Genomic DNA, 24,263 nt, shown 5'->3' with positions numbered 1-24,263 from the left:
GGGACTCCAGGATCATGACCTGAGCCGAAGGCAGTCGCTTAACCAACTGAGCCACCCAGGCGCCCCAACATAGAGGTAATTTTTAAATGCATTCCAATGACCTTGTATGCGTATTATTTCCAGATAATTCTATTTTTCAGAATGTTTTATCATTCAAAAATTCAAACATGATGGGAAGGAAGTATCCAGGCTAAAATATCTTGATTTATAAGAAATGTATTATTTGGTCACTCAGGTGACTAAAATATCTCAGATACACCTGGTCTTCATCCATGGTTCCTGAAAATGCATCAGAGCCGTAAGGTGAAATGAGTGTCTTGTTATTAACCTTGTTATTAATGACTCTTAGACCTCACCCAAGGGTGCAGGCTGGTTGCCAGGACGACCATGTGATCAGAGGGTTAGAACTTTCCGGTCCCCACTCCTTCTCACCTCCAGGGAGAAGGGTGAAGGTTGAAACAGTCAATGGCCAATGACTTAGTCAATCATGACCATGTAATGGAGCCTCCATAAAACCCAAGAGGACAGCTTCTTGGTCCTTTTCAGAGAGCTTCCACGCTTGGGGAATCGGAATGCTTCCACGTGCCATCAAGCCACACCCCAAGTTCCACAAGCACGGAAGCTCCTTGGCTGGGGACCTCACCCTAAGTATCCCTTCATCTGGCTGATTCCTATCCTTTATCATGTCCTTAAATAAGCCGGTGAACCTTGAGTGTTTCCCAGAGTTCTGTGAGCCACTCTAGCAAATTAGTCGAACCTAAGGAGGGGGTGGTCGGAACCTCCAAGCTGTAGCAGGCAGGTTAGAAGCACAGGTGAGAGCCCGGGGCTTCCCGATGGCCTCTGAAGTGGGGGGTGAAGAGCAGTCGTGCAGAACCAAACCCTTAACCTAGGGGATGCGATGCTGTCTCCTGGTGGACAGTGTCAGAACTGAGTTGAATTCCCAGACACCCTGCTGGTGTCCGAAAAGCACTTGGTGTGCGGGATGCCCATCCCACGCTGTAATTGGGTCTAGGAACTCAAAAAACTGGCAAAATCCAAAACCAGAAGACGACGACAGGGGAAAGCTTCAAAATGTTAAAAAAAAAAAAAATTTTTTTATTACGAGGAAACTTAAAACTGATGACAAATTTTTAAGATTTATTCATTTGAGAGAGAGTGTATGTTGTGCGAGTGAGCGGCAAGGGGGGCAGAGGGAGAGAGAATCCTGAATGAAGCAGGCTCCCCACTGAGTGCAGATTCCCAGCTCCAGGCTCGATCCCAGGACCCCGAGGTCATGACCTGAGCCAAAACCAAGAGCCGGCCACTTAACCAACTGAGCCACCCAGGTGCCCCTGATGACTGAAATCTTAAAGAAACTTTCCTAAATGATCAATAATTTTAAAAAATTTTTCATTCAACCATCCTAGAGGAAAGACTGGATTATCTTTCTATTCTCTTTACAGGAAACTATGTTCCAAGAGTACTGTGATGGCGTTGGTGGTATAGTGGGGAGCATAGCTGCCTTCCAAGAGTACTGTGATGGGAAGAGATGATCAATTAGCCAGAGTAGGCAACCCAAAACATAGGGGGAGAGTACTATAAAGTTGTGCCAAGAATAGAAAGGGATTGTAGGATTTTTCTGGGTTTTGACTTCTTTATGGTTTTATGAGGTTTTTAAAACTTATAAGCTGTTATGACTCTTTTCATCCTAATTTTCACTTTGCTAGCCAATTTTGTATTATTTTTCTTAAAGAGGGCATTCCAAATTGTACGAGTTTCAAGCCCCAGGAAATCTGGCTCCTCCCAGCTGACCACTTCCTTTTCTTCAGCCTGCCTCGCCCTTGGAAGGTTCACCTTTGAGATAAGGGACAGGGGGAGTGGCCGCCATGCCAGACCCCCCCTCCCCCTTACCTTATCTCCCCCCGGGCACACCGCCACCCATCCCAAGCCTTTCCACCTCAAAGACCTTCCTGAACATCTCTCCAAAAATACTTCAAAACAGTACGGGGATGAGTCACAGAGGACCCAAATTTCTAAAAAAAATACACTTTGCAAAATGGACCATCTCCTACCAACCCCTCCCCAAAAAGGCATTTGCTTCTTAAAGATTTTCCAAAATGTGGGCCCAAGATTTTAGTTAGGTAACTGTCCTCTAAATAAATTTTAAAAGCCAATGAAGAAGGGCGCCTGGGTGGCTCAGTCGGTTGGGCATCTGCCTTCAGCTCGGGTCGTGATCTCGGGGTCCTGGGATCGAGCCCTGCATTGGGCTCTCTGCTCTGTGGGGAGCCTGTTTCTCCCTCTGCCTGCCACTCCCCCTGCTTGTGTTTCTCTCTCATTCTCTGTCAAATTTAAAAAAAAAAAAAAAAAGCCAAAGAAGAACACATAACCAGACCACGGTCCTTTTACCCGACGTGACCTTATCCCATGATCAAATTTATAGGTTTTTCTCCTCATGATGTGGAAGGTGAACACTCCACTTTTTAAGTTTTTTAGTGGTTACCTTTACTTTTTTATTATTTTTAAAAAAGATTTGATTTATTTGTCAGAGAGAGAGAGAAAACACAAGCAGGGGGGAGGGGCAGAGGGAGAAGCAGACTCCCGGATGAGCAGGGCGCCCGATGGGGGACTTGATCCTGGGAGTCCAGGATCATGACCTGGACATGAAGGCAGACGCTTAACCAACTGAACCACCCAGTCATCCCCCTTTATTTAAAAAACACACACACACACACTGCTACCTGCATTATTGTCAATGTCGAAAATAAAACAGGATATCCCTGCTTTGTAAGATGAAAAGGCTTTTACTCCCCCCCCACTTCCTCCGCCTCCCCCACCACCCACTTCTCAGCTTCATCCGTGTAACCTGAGCCCAGATTTATTATTCACGGCAGCGTTATTGGATAACTGGGTGGTTTTTTTAAATTTTCACTATATACTTTCCCTTTTGAGAATCATTTACATTTGAATTTTTATCTACAACCGAATTTATAACTATTTAGACTTACATTTACATTTGAACAATTTCAGTGCAACACTGGTTATTTTGTATCACAAGTTTTCCCTTCCTGAGTCATTCCCAGTAATCTTTGAGCAGATCAGAATGTATCTTTGAAAAAGTTTTATGCAAGAAAAATTCACTGATGGGGACGCCTGGGTGGTTCAGTCAGTTAAGCGGCTGCCTTCAGCCCAGGTCATGATCCCAGGGTCCTGGGATCGAGTCCCACATCAGGCTCCTTGCTCAGCAGGGAGCCTGCTTCTCTCTCTCTCCCTCTGCTTGTGCTCTGTCAAATAAATAAAATCTTTTAAAAAAAAAAAAAGAAAGAAAGAAAAAGAAAAATTCACTGATGTTCTATCGGGAAGATTTCAAGTTACAGGTAGCAGGAAAAAAATTTAAAAAGGGAAGCTCAAATGGCCTTCCAACAGTAAAGAGTCATGGCTCAATGAAGTCCAAAGGCAGGGCAAGCTCCCACCAAAGGCAACGTGCTGATCCATCGTCTCTGTACCGTCAGAAAACATCGTTCTGTTGCCCTCACACATTAACACCACTTAAGCGTGATGGTTTCATTTCTGGTTACAACCACTCACACCCGAACTCTATGCCTTGGCTCCACAGTCTTCCGGCAATGTTGTAGGGGAGCCTAAAACCATCCTGCAGTTTCCTTCTTTGTAAGTACGCTTCCCCCCTTCTGTCTGTAGGTTACTATATTCTTGAAATTTAAAAATGGCACCAGCAAACACTTGCCCTTTTCCCCTCGTTTCACCTAATGCAAAATGATGAGCTTGTTCGCCACACAGATGCAGCTGGTGTCCTTTTCCAGCTCAGAGAGACATTTTTCCATGGTCTCTCTGACTACTGTTTCCATGATTTGTTTTCGGTAGCTTCTTCAGGAGCAATGCTTACTTAGATCACAGCACTAACTTAACCTTCTGCAGTGTAAACGTTGCTCTTCGTGGATCCTAATGGGAGTTTTAAAATTCTGCAAATGGGGAGCCTGGGTGGCTCAGTCAGTTAAGCATCTGACTCTTGATTTCAGCTCAGGTCCTGATCTCAGGGTCAGGAGATCAAGCCCCGTGTCAGGTTCCACGCTGAGCATGGAGTCTGCTTGAGATTCTGTCTCTCCCTCTATCCCTGCCCCCACACTCTATCCCTTATATATATAGTTTGCTTAAAAAAATAAAAATAAAGCACTTTCCCTACATTTAAAATAAAGTAAAAATAAAATTTCCGTTAGTGCATTTAGTACCATTACAGTTTCTTCCTCTCCACTCATGCATCTTGCTTCATCTGCCTCCCAACCAGCTAGTTTTCAGTTTGGTCAGCTGCCTTATCTCATGTGTCAATCACTATGTCAGAGTCTGTCTTGAGATTTATTAAAAACTGCACAAAGCAGATTTGACCTGAAGTTTACTCTAGTTTCTGTAATTAACCTTTCTCAAAATTATATTTTCCTCTGCCTCAAAAATTATATTCCTGCCAACCCCCCCCCCCATACCACACCACCTATTTTATTTTGGCAATGGGTTGTTTGGGTTTTCTTTTTTAATTTATTTTATTTTATTTTATTTTTAAAGATTTTATTTATTTATTTGAGACAGAGAGAATGAGAGACAGAGAGCATGAGAGGGAGGAGGGTCAGAGGGAGAAGCAGACTCCCTGCCGAGCAGGGAGCCCGATGCGGGACTCGATCCCGGGACTCCAGGATCATGACCTGAGCCGAAGGCAGTCGCTTAACCAACTGAGCCACCCAGGCGCCCTCTTTTTTAATTTAAACGATCATACCCAGGCCCAATTTCCCCCCAGAACAGGACGGCTGGTCTCCACAGGACGCTGTTGAGTTTGGTGGTTTGTCCAGCTCTAAGCTTGTAAGGGAGAGGGCTGAGCCATTATAAATGCATCACCATTCGTGGTGGGAACTTCATCTCTGCCAGTCTGCTTCTCTGTGAGGCAACCGGTTGGTTCTGGGATCTCATTTCTGTACAAGATTCTCTGTCTGGCAAGGCTTCTGCTCCAGACAGATGGGGTGCTGCCCACTGCGCCAGGGAGGATGGCTGCAGAGCCAGGGAGAAGCCCTGCCGAATCCGAGCACGTGCACGCCACACGTGTCCTCGGGCTGCCCAGTTCTGCTGCCCCCAGATCCTGCTGCTTCTGCAGCAGGCCTCACCCACCCCCTGCTCCCCCAAATCCACTGAGCCCACAGCAGGTCCTCTTCCTTAACATTGGCTCGCAGCCCTGCCCTCAGGAGATGGTGATGAGTCAGCCCCGTTCAGTGTTCCCGGATTTCTTCGCTCGTCACCTGCACCGGACCCGCGACTGGAGGGAGGAGAGGAGGAGGGAGCGCTGGGGTTCTGGCCGCATCTCCCCTGCAGGCCTCCGACAATCCCGTGTCACTGTTCTATTTAAGAATTCCCATTCTTCGGTGGTCAGCCGTTCTTTCTATAAAAAATGTTGCATTAAGTTTTCTCCCTCACGTTGTTGAGTTTTTTTTTTCCTTCTGTCTGGAGGTTCTTGTGGTCTGTGCATGTTTAAAAATGACATTGTAGCTGGTCGTGTGGCTTCCCCTAGTGCGGCAGAAGGTTCCTTTTCTCACTGGATTCCTTCCTGAACGGGAAAGACCATTATGTTCTCTGTCCCATGAGCAAAGCCTGGCCACTGGCAGGCTTCACTCCAGGATGAGAAGTCAGCGAAATTGCCTGCAGGCTGAAAAGCCTCCGTCAGACAGGGGAAAAAAAGCTTTACTTGGGGTGCAGGCACATACCCAGGGAGCCCCAATTCTCCCCAGAGACCACCATCTCTGTAAAGAAATATTCGCCTGAGGGTAAAATGCTATCAACCGCCTGCTTCCAAAGAAGGGAGAGGAGGCCAGAGGGAGAGGACACTGGGGCACAGCGGCCCCCACAAGGGCGAATTCCCCGCGTCTGCAGCGCGGTCCACACTCACCCACCCTCAGGCCGCCGTCCCCAGCCCAGCCCACCCCGCTGCCTCCACACCCTCATTCTGCCCTATCGGCGGACAAGCTTCCAATTCCTCGTTTCTTCTCTAAGTCCATCCAACTCTCCTCTACTGACGGTCGCCTCCCAGGGCCCGCTGGCATCCCCCATGACTTCCTGTCCTATCGTCTGCTGGGCGTTCAGGGGGCGTGGGGGACTGAGGACAGTGTGTGTGCTCGCCTACGTCCACGACTGGGGTCACTACCGGCAAAGCCTCACCCAACCCGAGAGGTCGATCCCTCAGGCTTCTGTTAACAGTTTTCAGTACAGCTCCCTGAGAAATTCAGTTTCTTGAACCTACAGGCTGGTCTTCAGAGGGTAAAAATGGTCTGCAGACAACACGGTTCTGCTTTGGAAGCAACTACGCACGATCATAAACTCGGGGCTTAGCACACAAGGACGCAGTTCGGCCCTTCTGCAAATAATAGGGTTGAAAATCAACTTAAAACTTCTCAGTGGGAAGAGAACACATGCACACCTCAGAACCCTCAAGACGGCATTCAAGCCACAGATTCGACCACGTGACAGGTAAGCACCACCTCTCCACCCGACTCCCAACAGGAAAGCAGATCCAAGTCTCGGGGCCACTCATAAGACAATACAGGTACTTTATCCTGAACCATGTTACAGTGTGGACAGACCTGGAAAACGGAATCAAGCTACCACATGGAAGAACCTACTAAGCGAGAGAAGCCAGACACAAAAAGCCACACACTAGGGGCGCCTGGGTGGCTCAGTTGGTTAAGCGACTGCCTTCGGCTCAGGTCATGATCCTGGAGTCCCTGGATCGAGTCCCGCCTCGGGCTCCCTGCTCGGCGGGGAGTCTGCTTCTCCCTCTGACCCTCCTCCCTCTCATGTGCTCTCTGTCTCTCATTCTCTCTCTCTCAAATAAATAAATAAAATCTTTAAAAAAAAAAAAAGCCACACACTATGCGATTCCATTTACATGGATGTTTGGAGCAGGAACATCCAAAGACACACCAAGCAGATCCGTGGTCGCCAGGGGCCGGGGAAAATGACCGCTACTGGGGGACAGGGTTTCCTTCTGAGGTGATAAAAACATTCTAGGGGAGCCGGGCTGGCTCAGTCAGTACAGCATATGACTCTTGATCTCAGGGTTGTGAGTTCAAGCCCCATGCTGGGTTGGAGATTACTTAAAAATAAAACCTTAAAAAAATTCTGGGGCGCCTGGGTGGCTCAGATGGTCAAGCCTCCGACTCTTGGTTTCGGCTCAGGCCATTATCTCAGGGTCCTGGGATCGAGCCCCTCTCCCCTGCCCTCTGCTCCTGCCCGTCCTTGGGCGGGTGGGGGGGTGTGCACGCACACTCGCGCACACTCTCAAATGAATCTTTCTTAAAAAGTTCTAAAATTAGGTAGTGGTGGTGGCTGCACAACTTTGTGAATATACTAAACCACTTTAAAAGGGCGACTACTATGTTAGGTGAGTCACAGTTCAATTTTTAACAAAAGACTAGGTACTTCATCACCAAATCAGTCCCAAGGGTCACGATCCCTGACTCCTGTAATACCTTTGTCGGATCAAACATTCCTTCAAGAACAGAAGGGCCTCTGATACAGTACAGAGCAGCAAACGAAATCATTTCTGAATCTAAGCAGCTACCAGGCTACTCTCAAAAAAACAAACAAACAAAACAAAAACAAAACAAAACCAAACCCTTTGAGTAAAAATGGAGGAGGAGAGAGAGAGGAGCAGCGTAGGAAGCTTCTTGAATGGTTACAAAAATGTGTCTTCCAGTGGGAGGCAGAAAAGGGTAATTTGTGAGAACCCAGGAGACTGAGCCCACCTACTGTAAAATAGGCAAGGATTCCTAAAAATGTGGTTCATGCTGGTACTGATAGAGCAACGACCTGAGAAAGAGAACAAAGTTTTCTTAAATTTGTTCAGTAGTCCTTGCTGATTACATCCACTCAAGGGGCTTGGGTTTATTTTTTCCTACAAAGTTTCAGCAGCCTTAGGACACTGAACAATATTTTTGTGCTGAATAATAAATCAGTTTATTGTGGATGCCCAGAACCACAGAAATGTAAAGAGACCATCTAAAAATAGAGCATGGCATTTCAAGGAAACCTGTTCACAAAAACTGAATCTCAAAAGAACAAGTCGGAAGACTGCTACAGGGCTGCCTGATTTCTTCACAGGCAGCCCTGGTCTCAAATAGCCCCCAAACAGGATGTCTGGCTACAATTAGAAGCAATCTGAGAAATCTGACCTCCTTCGCATAAAAAAAGAAAAACAAAATGTTGGAGACACACAAGTATGTGAAAATCACTGGTCTTATGATAATTACATTTATCACAAAAGCTATTTTGAAACATATAATCCACCTTCAGCGACGGGGTGATGATATGCACTTGGTCCTCACAGGACAGAGCTGATCAAAGATGCAAAGCTTTTAGAGTAATGACATCAAGGCAGACCTGCAAATTTGAAATTTAATGTGACCAAACTGCTGATTCCGCACTTACCTGCTCTCTGGTAAATACACACATAGGAGACTACCGAACGGACCTAAGGAGGGAGAGCTAGGCTCCCTTCTAGGGACTACTACCGCCTCTCCACCAGCCAGAGCGGTATTGTGATGAGTCCCTGTCTCGTATGACACGAGGGGGGCGGGGGGGGAGCGGTTCGGTCTGTGGGTTCTCACAGCTCCTGTTTTCTGCCTCCTACTGAAAACAAGACTCAGCCTCGAATATATATTCTCTGGTTACACGGTTGTATACGTAATATGATTAAGAGGGAAGAATTAAAACGCCTACTGGACTAGTCACAAAGTGAGTACTTCAGGGTGGAATCCAAACCAGCCGTCTGAAAGGGAGACTCCTAGATCCTGTCGCGGGTTCTTGAATACTTTTATAGAGTGTCACTTTCTTTCCCACCCTGCCCTTTTCCTTTACTGAATTTTCATACAATGAGTTTGCTATAACCATCACCGGATATACTAACAACAAAAAAAAAGTTACAGCTGGATCCTGTATTGGTCTCAGCTGCAGCTAAAGTTAAAAATGTTTAAGGCCTATAGGAAAGGGAGGAGGGAGGGGGAGGGAGGGGGGATAAAGAGGGGAGGAAAGAAGAGGGAGGGAGGAGGAGGAAGGAGGGGGGACTCATTCCTAAGAGATTTCAGGTTTGTTCTTCATCCAAGGACCTGGCAGCAAAAGCTGCTCTTTTGTGTTATGTAAATAAAGCTTGTCTTACTAAATTTTCCAATTCTGAAACTTGTTTCTTTATAAAGCCATGGCCACATATTAAAATAAAATTCTTAATCAACTCCATATGAGGGTAGGTCTAACAAACCACTGTGTATGTTTCTTCCAAGTTCACCCACGCACATATTCCATTGATATCTGAGCCACTTAGTAACTACTTTTGGTTACTGGTCTAATCCACATTTACCAAAGAACAAGAAAAATGAATGTGACTTTGACCTTGAATCGAGTAGACGATTTTAACATATTTATAATTTCAAGAAATGATATTAAAGAAACCAAAGCACCTCTCTCTTCTGTTTACACATGTAACCTAGATTACAGGATGCAAATGATATGAGGCAATCGGTCTGGACACTTCAAGAAAAGTCACCATCACCCCCCGTAAAAAACAATTGTTTTAAAGAGGAGACATAACTAAATACAAGGTGTAAACCCTGACTAGAGCCTAGATAAGAAAAAACAATATAAAACTTTTGGGGGAAAGCAGAATTGGGACTGTATGTGGACGGATATCACAGAATTACTGCTGGTTGTCTTCAGCATGGCAGGGCCGTGGTTATGAGGAAAATGTCCTTAGCAGACGAATGCTGACTATTTAGGGATAAAGTGTTATAACGTATGTAACTTTTTTTTTTTTGAAAGATTTTATTTGACAGAGACACAGCAAGAGAGGGAACACAAGCAGGGGGAGTGGGAGAGGGAGAAGCAGGCTTCCCGCGGAGCAGGGAGCCCGATGCGGGGCTCGATCCCAGGACCCTGGGATCATGACCTGAGCTGAAGGCAGACGCTTAACCGACTGAGCCACCCAGGCGCCCCTGACGTATGTAACTTAACTTTCAAATGATCCGCACCCCACCCGCCAAAAAAAATTACAGTTTATATGTATGTAGAGATAAAGCACATGTGGCAACATTTTAGCAACTGGTGAATTAAGGTGACATATGGGTGTTCTTTCAACTTTGCTGTAGGTTTGAAAATTTTCGAAATACAAAGCTGAGGGAGGAAAGATAGAATCATCGTATTGGCAATTATCAGTTATTCCTAAACCTGAATACAGCAGCCCCTCCAGTTCCGTCCGCTTAGTACATCAAGGTGGGCAAGGGGCTTCCCATGTCGATGACCACGTTCTAAAGGCCTGTTAATTGCTTGGGATTTCTGACAGATTCTTCACTCAATAATTCCACTTGGGTTTTTTCAGGTCAGTTTTACATACCGGAAGAGGGAAGCTTAAGGAGATTATGCACACAGGCTCATGGCTGGAAGGACTGGAGCTGCATATATTTACTTAAAAAATATGTCAACAACAATCAGTTCTACCAGTTAAACAAACTTAAGTGTACACAGAGTAGAGACACAAATTCCCAGAATCAAGCATTTTACATTACAGCTGACTGTTTTCTGCCCTGAATATCCTTCAGTGGCTGAGCTGACATAGCAAACAGACAGAAATTCTGCAATCTTAATTCCCTTAATTAATGAGACCACAAGGGGAAGGGGCCCCTCCAGTCCCACAGGACTGAGATTATATGGGAAGGAATGGCTAGATGATTCATCCCAACAGAGTCAGCCACAAAGAGGTATGGCCAGGAACAAGGAAGGCTTGCCCAGCACAGCCAAGATCCTACGGCTCCAGACTCTGACAAATGGAAAGTAACGGTCTCTGGATGGAGGGAGGGAGGGACGGATATTAGCAAAAAAAGTTTCAGTAAAACATGCAGAAATAGTCTTATAAAATTAAGGGTTTATGGGGCGCCTGGGTGGGTCGGATGGTTAAGCGTCTGCCTTCGGCTCAGGTCATGATCCCAGGGTCCTGGGATCGAGCCCCACATCGGGCTTCTGGCTCAGCGGGGAGCCTGCTTCTCCCTCTCCCCATGCTCATGCTATCTCTGTGTCTCAAATGAATAAATAAAATCTTTAAAAAAAAAATTTAAGGGTTTATACTAAAAGCCAGATTCCCCTCTCGAGCATTTATTTGGGTAAGAGGTTCAGGTTAGTATTACCACCCAGGCTTGGCCATTAATCTCTTGAACCAGTGAAAGTCATTAACTTAACTCTTTAAGGAAAATGGCTCTTCTGTCAAATCTGTTCCTCAAATTCCCAATCAGCAATCGGATGTTTCTTAATTGCAAAAACTCACAAGATAAAACCATGGAAGCCAAGCTAATATGACTGGAGAACTCCTAAGATGGTCTCCCCGAGGGGACACGCCGGCCACGGGCTCAGCCATGACTCCAGGACTCGGAACTCCCAGGCAGGCCTGCACCACATCTGCAGGTGGCTGGAAGGAGTAGCGTAGCAGGCTTCAACCTCAAGAGTGAAACTGGTTTTCACCCTACCCCAAACCTTCACAGATAAAATGGAAGAGGGAGATAAAGTTTCTAACGCAGAAGCAGCCTGGACACTTCTGCAATAGACAGTCTTTATCATCTTGACATGCAGGATAGTCTGTTCCGTGCCACGATCTTCATACTTGATGGGAAAGACAAAAAGAGAAGGCTCCAGGCTCCCCTTCTGCAGCACGAAAAGGAGGGAGGCAGTGCAGGGAGGTAAGAGACACTTTAATCCTGAAACCTAATGTCTAAGCACTAACAGCAGCAGAACCCAGGGGAAGTATCTCAGCTTATGTTCTTTCCAGATTTAAAAAAAAAAAAAAAAAATTAGTCAAGTTCTGCATGTCCAGCCAAATTACTGGGCATCTGCGAGGCAGAACCACCACTGGGGTGCTGGGTGAGCATGGGAGACACACGCACTGGGCTGCCTCTGTCCACCAGGAGGAGGGTCTGTGAAGGAAGAGTCAGAGCACCTGGAGACTGATGCGACCACAGAAGGAGGAGAGAAGGCATCTGACTTTCTTTCGGAAAAATAAAAATGCACCGGTAACCATTTGACTAGTATACAGCTTGGCCACTATTTTAAATGAAAATGCGAATTTAGAAACATGTTACTTTGGGGATGCACAACAGACGCTCTGCGAGTCCCGAGAACATGCCACATTTTGGGAGAACACTTATCCAATATTAAGATTCCTTCTGTGTGAGCAATGAAAGACACCATTTTATTCTCAAGATGCTCTGCACTCTCAGAAGTGCGGTCATATACTGGGAAAGTCTGCAACCACTTGTCCCTCCCACACTTGGGAAATACAGCCTCACCGTGTGAACAGGCCAAATGCTTCAAAGTCACTAAAATCCTCCAATTTTCCCATACTCTAACACAAACAAAAATGAATTCATTTGTCTCAATTGAAAAAAATTTTAATTTAATTACTAGAACTTGGAAAAGGACATTCTTGATCATTTGATTTCCTCTCTGCTAAGGACTAAAAAGGAAGGCCTGGCTTCTACCGGAATAGTAAATGGCCAATGTCCACCACTTTCGATTGCTGCATGTTTCAAAATGTTCGTGTTAAAATAAACGTAATCATAAGGAATTGCCAAATGAAACTACGAACGGATCTGTAAGCATATGAAAATATATTTTGTCTTATTAAAGCATTCATCTCAAAAAGAAAATATAACCCCGCTCAGTCCTTAAAGTGATCAATACATATGCTTGATGAATACCCGTGGAAGAAAAGAGGGGACGAGATCCTTGCTGAGCGGATGACACGATGGACCTGCCCCTGCTACAGCAAGGATCTGGCAAGATGCCTGAGCTCCTTATAGAACGTCTCTCAACCATGTAAACAAGAAGGGCATTTATCGTCCCGCGTGACAGGAAGTGTGGACACAGGGAGGCTCCGGGTGGGTGACATTCAGCAACGCAACCACATCCTCAAGGATCCAGCTGGTCATCCTCCGCATACGGATGGATATGAGGGACATCACGAATGTAAGCTGGCCAACAAAGCCCATCCAAAGACAAGGAACTGTTTCTTATTTTTCTAAGAACAAAGAAACTTTTCCAAGAAGTCCCCCTGCAAACCGCCCTTCACAGCTCACTGGCCAGACTTGGGTGACACTCTCCTCCTCTGATCAATCAATGATAAAAAGGGATTTCCTTCCCTGGCTTATACCTTTTAAGATTCATTCTCTAGTGGTGATAAGCTCCCCTTCCCTAGGAGTAGATATCTGAACAAATCAGGGTTCTTTACAAGGAAGAAAGGGAGGACGGATCTGCGATAGGGGACCAACAGTGCCCCAGAGTCAAGTACGCCCATACCCACAACCACCAACTGAATAGCAACGGGCAACACAGAAATGAGCCGTTTGATCATTCCTTCTCCTGCCCCTCAAAAATATCTAGATCCTATTTTATGGCTTAAAATCAAGGGCTGTTATTTAAAAGTTACATTTTATAGAAAGGTAAGAAATATTTAATAATTTTTTTAAAAATCTCTCAACCACCCTAACACTTAAATCAATTATAGAAGCAGCTAAATAGTTACTGCTTTAATGAACCCTCCTATTATCAAATTGTGGTTTTAAGGAACCTCGAGAATGTAAAATAATAAATGCAACCCAGATGTTCACTAAAAAATGAAAACAAGATTGTTTTTACTTCATAGCAACCAGTAGGTCAACCCATTTCCTCCTTCAGAGAATTCTCAGAGGACCACAAACTCCACTCGAAGACCATGTGTTTCGTATGTATCTGTCCACAGAAAAAGGAAACTCTGCTGTCCAAAATAAACAGAGAATATTATATGTTCCCATGAAAGTGAATTAGAAAATTGCAGTAAGGCTGGGTTTACACGCTGCCAAACATCTGGATGAAAACTGAAAAAAATCACTAATTACCTAGATATTGGGAAATACTTTTCAATCATCATCAAAATGTCCAGTTTTATAGCCAACTTCTGTTTTTATTTATTAATTACAGAAATAAGTTTTTCAAAAAGAGTACAGTATTAAAAATAACCCAGAGAGTTAAAGACGGAACTTATTTTCTACTATTTGAACAGTGCTCCTGGTGACTTATTGAAAACTAAGTCAGCTCAAAGAGTAAATTTGCTCTGTGAAAGCAAATTACCAAATCTTCTTAGACAACTAAACTGACTCAGGTGAGTCTAATATTTACATAATAGTCTATTTATCCAAAATAAATGCTTGCAGAATTGTCTCCAGCCACATTATAAAACCCTGCAGAATCTGGTATCTATTCTATCGTGTCAGTTGGGGAGCTGACTACAAGATGTTGGTAAGTTTGATTAACTTCAAAAATCAGGATGGAGAGCCATGTATCTTCTACTCTCATTTAAGTGATTTACTCTTCTCCCACAGCTCCAAAAGCGATTCTACTTTAAGCAGCTTTTCGGCTACTTTGACAAAACCTATCTTTTTCACGTCTCACGTTTCAATGGTCCCACCTCGCCGCAAACTGATACACCTGCTTCCTAAAGGATCTGCAGGTAACTTTTTAAAATTAATCCGTCTCTCATGAAGTTATTCACGCTAAAAGCGTGACCGTGCCAACAGCAACACTGCTCACTCACCTGGTATGAATTACTGTTGGTCCTCTATCAAAATGATTTACCTAACAAACGTTTCAAGGCAAAACACACACGCCTTCCCCCCCCCCCCCCCCCCCCGCCGAGCCCCCCCCTGCAGCCTTCCGGCCATTCTCATCATGGGGGCAAACTTCCACCCAGGGGCATGGGGCAGGCTTTTCCTAAAGCATGCAAACATCTTTCCAGGTCCCTCCTCAGCCTGCTCCCTACCTTTCCCCCAATCCAGTAGACACTTCTCTAGCCTCGTTTCAGTGCAATCTCAAGAGCATCCAGTGCAGCTGACCACCCTCTCTTCTGAAAACAGGGCTCCTCCTTTAACTTCTGCACGAACCCCACAACCTCTGAGGAGCCCTGGACATCTCTGGCTACCCTTTCCCGGTCTCCTTTACTGGGCTGTCCCCAGCCCAGGGACTTTCCCCTTTCTCTCGACTCTCTCCCCTACGTGATCTCATTCATCCAGTCCCATGAACTTCCCAACGCTTATCTCCCAACCCGGTCAGCTCTCTAAGCCTCCGAGACTCTTCCAGCTGCCTGCCTTCCTACCATCCCCACCGGGATGTCTCACTAACTGGTCCAATTCTAAATACGAAAACTGAACTCCTGAGACGATGCTGCCGGTAAAAGCGGACTAGTTTGTGACAGACCAACCCATCTGCCAAGAACAACGAAAAGAGCTGAACAGGGGCGCCTGGGTGGCTCAGCTGGTTAAGCGACTGCCTTCGGCTCAGGTCATGATCCTGGAGTCCCGGGATCGAGTCCCGCATCGGGCTCCCTGCTCAGCAAGGAGCCTGCTTCTCCCTCTAACCCTCCCCCCTCTCATGTACTCTCTCTCTCTCATTCTCGCTCTCTCAAATAAATAAATAAATCTTTAAAAAAAAAGAAAAAAGAAAAGAGCTGAACAAATTACAAGAAACAACTGTGTGAAGGTATCGGGGAGCTACCAATACAGGGCAGACTCAGGAGGCCAGGAAGGTATCGGGGAGCTACCAATACAGGGCAGACTCAGGAGGCCAGGATCCCAGAGGCAAGTGCAGAGAGGAGAGCCTACTTTGAGACATTTGCCAATTCAAGGCAGAAACTGAGAGGCCAAGAATCTAAGCAGAAACAAGTGGTGGAGAATCTGAGTAGGCCAGCAGAGCCTCCAGCAGTCTTCGAGGACCAGGGGAGAGTTCAGGGGCTGCCAGATAGAAGGAGCCTAGTAAACACCCCAGGCTTTCAGCTGGGACCACCAGAGAGCTACCCCAGGAGGGGGCAAACCAGAAGCAGACCAATGCTCACAACTCCAAAGTGGTGTTTCCCTGACCTTTACTACCTGCCAGAAGCCTCCCTTGAGGAGAATTGCCCGAGTCTCAAATTATCTCTACAATTTTCCATACTCATTGTCTACAGGTTAATTAACAGGTATGTCTAGAGTCAGAACCCCATGACTGAAAACCAAGGGTAGAACAGACAAAAGAATACACTCACAAGCTATCCAAATATTGACATTATCAAACATGGACTTTATAATAACCATGATTAATAGAACAAGGAAATTAGTTTACAAGATGAAAAGTTTCAGCAGAAAATTGGAATCAAAAAAAAGAATCAAAGCTGAAGAAGGCAGTAACTGAAATTCAGAATTCAAGAGATGGGTCCATTGCAGGGTCAAAGACAAAGAAAAGATGAGTTTACTGCAATATGGGCCAGAAGGAAATATTCAGAGGGAAGCATGGACAGATAACGAGGATGAAGAACGCAGAGAAGAGTCTGAGAGACACAAAGGACATGGTGACAAGGTGGAGTCCCAGAAGGAGAGCCAGGGAATGCAGCCAAAGGAGCAAATGAAGAGATAATGAGCAGCAATTCTCCAAACCTAGTGTAAGATTAAGCCTTGTCACGGCACCACCAAAAAGCAGAACCACCACTGCCAATCCCGACAAGGGCAGATTCAAGGAAAACCACATCTGGACACATCACAGTAACAGCTGAAAAGGAAAGGCAAGGAGAAGAATCTTAAAGGCGGCCAAAGCCCGGGTGGGGCGGGAGACGGGGGGACAACGACGACATTACCTTCCGAAGACGACGACACAAACAGTGGACTTCTCAACAGACTCAATGGAAGCCAGAGGCAATGAAATGAGGGTCAAAACACTGCAAGAAATTAACTCGATAACCTACAACCGTACACCCAGTGAAACTATCCTTCAAAAGTGGGGGCAAAGTAATGACATTTTTGACCCAAAAAAAAATCTTCCAAATGGCTTTCTCCTAGCCCTGCCTCCCCAGACTTCTGATTCTCAGGCAGCATCACCACCTTGTCACCTGAGCCGAACCTGGAAGTCCTGATTCCTGCACCTCTAGCCTCCCAGCTGTCAGCACGTCCATCTGATTCTCCAAAATATACCCCGTCACTGGTGAAACCATGCAGCGTTCCTTACTCGGGAGACAGGCCAACGTTTGGGAGTCTGATGAGTGCCCAGAGTTGAGGAGCATGCTCCCAATGAGAAAGCAATCTGTCGGCAGGTACGGAAACCAAACGCCTGCCACGCCCGCACGTGCGATTCCAGAGCTACCCGCTAGAAAAACTCCCCCAAGTCTGCAAAAGCAGACAAGCCGAGTTCACCGAGGTAGGTAACAATGTAAAGTCCACATCAAAGTCCAACACGGGACAAGATAAACAATAAAATCTGATAGCAGTTCCATGAAATAAATAGGGTCTACATATGGTAACGTGGATAATCTCCAATGCAAGCTGCAGAACACACCAGACAGCATGATGCCATTTTTATAATTTCAAACAAACCAAGAAGGCTCTTCACCTTGTTCGTAGGCACACATCTATGCTTAAGTATAAAAACCTGCCCAATCCCCCAGGCTGTTTTAGACGGGCTGGTGAAGGAAGCAGAGCCGCGGACAGAAAGCTGGATGGAGCCAGCAAGCACGCAGCAGATACTCAGGGTCCGCGGGGGACAGCGCGCCCAAAGGCACCAAGACAGGGCGTGCCGGGCACGTTCACGGAAGAGCACGGAGACCAGCGTGGTAGCGAAGGTGGGAGGAAACGTCAGAGAGGCAGCGGGGGATGAGAGCAGGGCCAAGGACAGCCCCCAGGCAAGAATGGTTTTTACGTTTTTAAAGGGTTATTTAAAAAAATAAATAAGAAACATCTGTGACGGGATGTGGCGTACAAAGCCCAAACTACTTACTACCTGGCCCGCTTACGGAGAAAGCTCGCAGCCCCGTGGACTAGAGCACAGGGAATCTGCCCTGATGGGTCCTGGGGGCTGCGGTCCAGTCTGTAGAGGGTTCTAGGCTGAGGACAGTGCAGACTCAGAGAGGGTGACAGGGTCTGCTCTGAAGGGATCGCTGACGGCTGTGCAGACAAGGACGGCGGGGGAAAGCATCAGAAGGCGAAGACAAAAGCAGCAAAAAGACGGCCCCAAAATTTTCACCAGAGCAACAATGCTGCCATATGCAGAGATGGAGATTTACCTGTAAAGCTTGATTTTTTTTTTTTTTTTTTACAAAAGACCTAAAACAATGTCACAAAACATTAGCAGCTATTCTACTAACTGAGCAATGAGAAAATGAGTGTCTTTGTTTTCTGTACTTTTCTGTGTGCTTACAGAGACCTGTCATATATATATCTTTCCCATCACTGCTGCCCCGGCTGCCCATTCCCCCATGCTCGTGGGACTCTCACCTGACCACCTGCAATGCTCCCACTCCTGCAGTGGGGTCCCCAGGTCCTCCCTCCCCTCCTGCGATCCATCCTACACTCAGTGGCCAGGAACACTCTTCTTAGAAGGGCAGAGGGTGCAATGCTGAAGAACGTGGCCCCTGGAGCCAGAATACCTGGACTCGAATCCCTGCCCCACCCCTCACCAGCTGTGACATGTGACGCAAGTCGCTCAGCTTCCCTGTGCCTGCAATTCCCAGCTTCATCTGCAAATGGTGACAAAGTTACATGTCTGGCAGGGTAACTACCAACAGTAAGTTAAGATACATAAGGCACACAGTACAGGACCCCATGCACAGAGAGCATTACATAAACACTAGCTAAAAGTATTGAAACATAAGTCAAATGTCATTGCCCTGTTTAAAATCCTTTGTTTGCTTCGCGTGCTTAGAACAAAATGTGAATTCCTTACCTACTGAAGCTGCTCCTTCCAGCCCGCTGCTTGTCCCACTGTCCCTTTAGGCTGCACCTGACAGAGAACTTCCTCCCCAAAGGCTTCCCCGGGCTACAGGCTTCCCCTGCCTCTCCCCCACTCCCCCTCAAACCCAGACGATTTCCTTTAACACAGCATAATCTGCAATTATTTTATGTGTCTGTTTACCTTTCCTGTCCGTCTCCCATCTAAACAAAAGCTCTGGGAATTCAGGAAATTCATCTGCCTTACTCACCCTTGTGCTAAGCACAGGACCTGGCAATTGGTAGGGGCGTTATCAGTATTTGTTGCATCCATGTTCGAGAATATGCTCTAAGCATACTCTAAAAACACCTATCGTGTCACTTTTTAAAAAAAGATTTATTTATTTATGAGAAAGCGGGGGGAGGAATCCTGAAGCAGACTCCCCTCAGAGCTCCGGGCGGAGGTGGATCCCAGGATCCTGAGATCATGACCAGAGCAGAAATCCAGAGTCGGCCGACCAACTGACCAAGCCACCCAGATGCCCCTAAACACGGACTGAAAATATAGGTAACTTATTTTATGACTTCTACATTTAGATTGTTGTTTGTTTGCTTGTTTGACTATATAAAAACGGTCGGAGTACGCCTGGGTGGCTCAGTCGTTAAGCATCTGCCTTCAGCTCAGGTCATGATCCGAGGGTCATGGGATTCAGCCCCGCATCAGGCTCCCTGCTCAGCGGGAAGCCTGCTTCTCCCTCTCCCACTCCCCCTGCTTGTGTTCCCTCTCTGGCTGTGTCTGTCAAATGAATAAAATCTTTAAAAAATAAAAAAAATGGTAGCATACAATGCACATTTTCCTACACTTTGCCTTTGTAACTTAGTAAGATATTTTGGAGATCTTTCTACATCAATTCATAAGTGCAGGGGCACCTGGGTGGCTCCGTCGGGTAAGCGTCTGACTCTTGATTTTGGCTCAGGTCATGATCTCAGGGTCCTGAGATCAAGCTCCGCATGCTCCCGCATCAGGCTCCATGCTAGGCTAGGCATGGAGCCTGCTTAAGATTCTTTCGCTCCGGGGCGCCTGGGTGGCTCAGTCGTTAAGCGTCTGCCTTCGGCTCAGGTCATGATCCCAGGATCCTGGGATCGAGCCCCGCATCGGGCTCCCTGCTCCGCGGGAAGCCTGCTTCTCCCTCTCCAACTCCCCCTGCTTGTGTTCCCTCTCTCGCTGTGTCTCTGTCAAATAAATAAATAAAATCTTTAAAAAAAAAAAAAAAAAGATTCTCTCGCTGCCCCTACCACTCCCCCGCATGCTTTCTCGAGTGTGTGGGCGCGTACTGTCTCCCCCATCTCTAAAAAAAAAATAAAAATAAATCATAAAGTGCTTGTTCCTTCCTTTCTACAACTTTATTCACCATCTGGGTACAAGATTCATCTGATGAGGCTCCTGCGTGTGGACACTTGGGTTATTTCTCATCTTTTACTATCACAAACAATGCAGTGAATAATCGTGTACCTATAGTATCTCCGACATGCACAAATACACCTGCAGATTAAATTCCTAGAGCTGGGGGCACCTGGGTGGCTCAGTCGTCAAGCGTCTGCCTTCGGCTCGGGTCGTGATCCCGGGGGTCCTGGGATCGAGCCCTACATCAGGCTCCCTGCTCCGCGGGAAGTCTGCTTCTCCCTCTCTCACTCTCCCTGCTTGTGTTCCCTCTCTCGCTGTGCTCTCTGTCAAATAAATAAATAAAATCTTTAAAAAAAATAAATTCCTAGAGCTGTTATCGCTGGCTCAAAGGATTTACATGCTTGCAATCGTTTACAAAGCTGCCGCGGCCCAGGGCCACAGTATCCATCGGGATCCACCCAGAGAAACAGAAGGCCCTCTAAGGAGCTGAAATGGAGGAAATTTCCTACAAGGGGTTGATTGCACGCATGATGGAAAAGCCGGGAAGTCAAACAGGAAGTGGCAAGACAACCCAGAGACCGGCAAGAGCAAGAAGCTGCTACCATCTCTAAGGTGGAGGGCTAAATGGCGGCGGTATTTCCAAGGCTCAGGGGGCTCGGTCAACGGGCAGGAGCTGGAGCCACAAGGAGACAGGGCAACTGCCAGGGACGGTCTGAGGCAGAACAAGAGGAGGAGAGAGAACCCGATTTCCCCTTCCTCCAGTCACAATCTCCCCCACCCCCACCAGCGGCTCCCATCGGCCAAACCTAGCCCCAGGCCAGCTGACCCAAAGATCTGGTAAATGTTGCCTGCAGGGGTGAGTCCCTTGGCTGGCCGGGGAAGGGCAAGCAATGGAGCTGAGCCAACAGGATATAGGCTGGCGCTGTAACTAATTTACCCTCCTACCACCACCAGATGGTTGCAAACGGGGGGCGGGGGGGGTCCCTGCTTGCCTGACAGGTGAGAGGTGGGCTCGCAACCTGGTCTTAATTTGTATTTATTTCATTAGGAGCGAAGCAGAGCACCTTTTCACATGAAGCATACGCTTAATCCTCATCTACACTGATTGGGGGCAGGGAGGGGAAAACCAGTAAAGTTATTCGCTTCATCTGCCACAGATGGTCCATTCAGGAACATCAATCAGGCAGATTCCCAAACTGAGCATTAAGATGGTGGCAATGAGCCAAACTAGCCAGTCACCTGCCAAGTAGAGACAAATCCCAAGAACTGTTCTAGAAAAACTGAGCGGCAAAAAGCCCCAAGGGAATTAAAAATACCTTAACTACATTCTGCACACATTATAAGTAACAATGTGTTCTTGTAATCTCGTACCCTCCCCCCCCCCCCCCCCCCGTTCCTCCTTAGAACTGCCTTCCTACCATTCACATCACCATCCTCTCCCCTTATCTTGCATTGAAAGAACAAATAATACCCTGGACAAAAAATTTAAATTATAAAAATAGCAAGTCAGAATCATTTTTGAAGTCTTTTAACCCTACTCACACATTAGCAAAAAAGAGCTCTTAAATGATCTTCCGTGCCTGTCTACCCTTTGATTATTTACCCTATCTTGTAAATAAGCTGCGGCTGACTTCCCCATGTACAGTTCAAAGTTCTATCCTATACTCTAAAAATATACACAAAAAAGTTTTTTACTGTTGGCTAGCAAATGACTGGCAACTGAAATTATTCTCTTTCAAAGGGCTGAACTTTATTTTTTTAAATGTGAATTTTAAAAGCAAAGGATTTTCTTTAAAAAATCTAAACAGCAGTAATAACTGTAAAGAACTTTAAAGAGGTATGTTAACTTCAAGACCTCCAAAGTTAAATATAAGCACATCAAATGTATACAATAATCACTATATAATGACTCTGATTTCAAAACTCTAAGGCTCTCACTTATCTAGAAATATACTTACTCTAAGATTTCCAAATTTATTTTGAAGTGTCTTCTACAATACAAGAAAGATAATAAACCTTATCGATAAAAGTTAAAAGTTGTTTTCCAGCACCTACCATGCTGCTGGGCATTTTAGTAGACAAATAACTGCTCATTGTTGATTGTTCTAGTCAGAAGATTAAAAACAATCACACCCCTTTCCCAATGCAGGGTACTTTTTTTTATATAAGGTTTTTTTTTTAATTCAAATTTGAAAGTAATACGTCACACCAAAAACTTGGAAAATATACAAAGAAAACAAAATATCCGTGATATCACCAGTTTTTACATTGTTTCGACCATGATACATAAAGCAACTGCTTGTTTTTAATGGTTGTAACTTTTTATCAATAAACTTCCCATAATTTAGCTCACCCTTCTATTAAGCATTGCTATTTCCAATTTTCTACCATTACAAATAGTATAATGCACATCTTTTGGCACGAGATTTTTTTTTTCCTAAATCTCTCTCCTGGAAATACAGTCTTGAAATTAAGAGCCCAAAGAAAGTTTTAAGACTTCTGATACTTAATAACATCCTTTGTTATAGTACTCAAGATCTATAAACTGCTGGGCCACACTGATTTCCTTTTCTAATCTTTACATCTGCTTTTACCTTCAAGGGGGCTCTGTTTCTGTATTCAGAGTCAGAAACACCTTCCAAACAAAATCGCCAACCCAGCAATGTCAAAGGTTTAAATATTATGGTTGTTTATTTTCTAAGGAGAAAAACTGCCACATGCCTGTCGTGACCCAAATCGCAACAGGCAGGAAGCAGGGTATGAACGGAGAATCCATTGCTTAGAGTCTTCAGACAGCCAGCCTGGCTGTAGGAGGCTCGCAACTGGGCTCCTTCTCCCCACAGCACTTTCTTTCATAAACAACACACCCACTCGGTCCCACAGTGCTACCCTAGCTTTAACTGTGAGAACTGAATTCGCCAAATGCCACGGTGCGTGCCAACTTCCCACCATCGCAGCCGCATCGCTTCTTGGGGCACAAACATCCCCCACTGGGCAGCACTTTACAGCCTGGAAGGCACCTTGATTAACCACTTCAACCTGAAAGCGCTCGATACTGCTGATTCTTACAGGCAGCTGCTCCAGCAGCCTGTAATTAAGATTTTTTTTTTTTTCCCCCAAAACGCTCCCTCATTATACCAGGGGTTCTGAAGATTCGGTTTGTCAGCATAAAGGAGATCTACAGCAAAAGTAGAGAAAACCTCAACTTCGGGTGTCCCTGTGAGAGGGGTATTAACCCTCCGCTTTCCAAAGCTCCGACCCCCTCCATACACACGCGTAATGCTGCCCCTCCATACACAGACATAATTCGCAGCGTGACACAACAGTAATGTGCATGTCACTAAGTAATCTACAACGAATGCAAATCTTCCTGCGAGGGGGAACTGAACGTCAGGCAGGCAGTCCGGTTTTCTGGTCTCACCTCAGTGCCGGCGGCCCCTCCCGACTCCGACCCTCGGCGGCTCAGACTTCTTTTTTTGGCTTACCCCGTAACGTTCCCCATTTCATAAAACGCGTGTGCTCTGGCTGCCCCCTCCTCGTGGAAGCCTCCCCACTGACCGACCACTTCTGACCTAAAGCCCGAAACACTGGAACGGTTTTCAACCCTGCCGCCCCACCCGCCCCCCTTGCACCCGAGGATCCCCAGTTGGAAACTTTCCCCTCCCCATTTCCCGGGGATACCCCCCTTCCCACCACCTGAGCAAAAGACCCCGAGGGGGGTCAGCCTCCTGCGGTCGGGCTCCGGAGGGCGTGGACGCCCTTGGCGACGACAGGCGGGGAAGGTCGCCCCCAAGGTCCCCCGCCCCGGCAGAGCGACCCCCGAGCCCAGCTCCGAGTCCCCAGGCCTCCCCGGCCTCAGGCGACCCCGGCCTCGCCCCGGACCCCCGCTCCGGCTCGGCGGCGACCCCGTCGGCCCCCACCCCCGGGTCCCCGGCCGGCGCAGGTCGCCGGCGGGTACCGGCGCTGCCCGGACCCCCGACCCCGGTCCGGCCGCCCCGCTCCCGTCCGGCGCGCGCGCGACCCCCGCCCAGGGCCGCCAGCCGGGCGGGCCACACCTCCGACACTCACCGCCGCCGCCCTCGCCGCCGCCGCCGCCGCCG

General features: G+C 46.7%; 1 protein-coding gene across 1 annotated transcript in view; it reads right to left on the bottom strand.

Moving 5' to 3' along the window:
• Positions 1 to 23,672, bottom strand: part of CYTH3 (cytohesin 3) — an 88,582-nt gene extending 64,910 nt beyond the window's left edge. The window contains exon 1 of the mRNA XM_034988345.1: positions 23,649 to 23,672. Within this exon, the coding sequence (XP_034844236.1) occupies positions 23,649 to 23,670 (22 nt within the window). The 5' untranslated portion in view covers positions 23,671 to 23,672. The remainder of the gene's footprint in view (positions 1 to 23,648) is intronic.
• Positions 23,673 to 24,263: the final 591 nt, after the last annotated feature.

This window comes from Mirounga leonina, unplaced genomic scaffold (genome assembly GCF_011800145.1).
Source record: "Mirounga leonina isolate KUSES-001 unplaced genomic scaffold, KU_Mleo_1.0 Mir_454, whole genome shotgun sequence".
NCBI lineage: Eukaryota > Metazoa > Chordata > Mammalia > Carnivora > Phocidae > Mirounga > Mirounga leonina.
The sequence above is the reverse complement of the archived record's forward strand: the minus strand, read 5'-3'. Positions and strand labels throughout refer to the sequence as shown.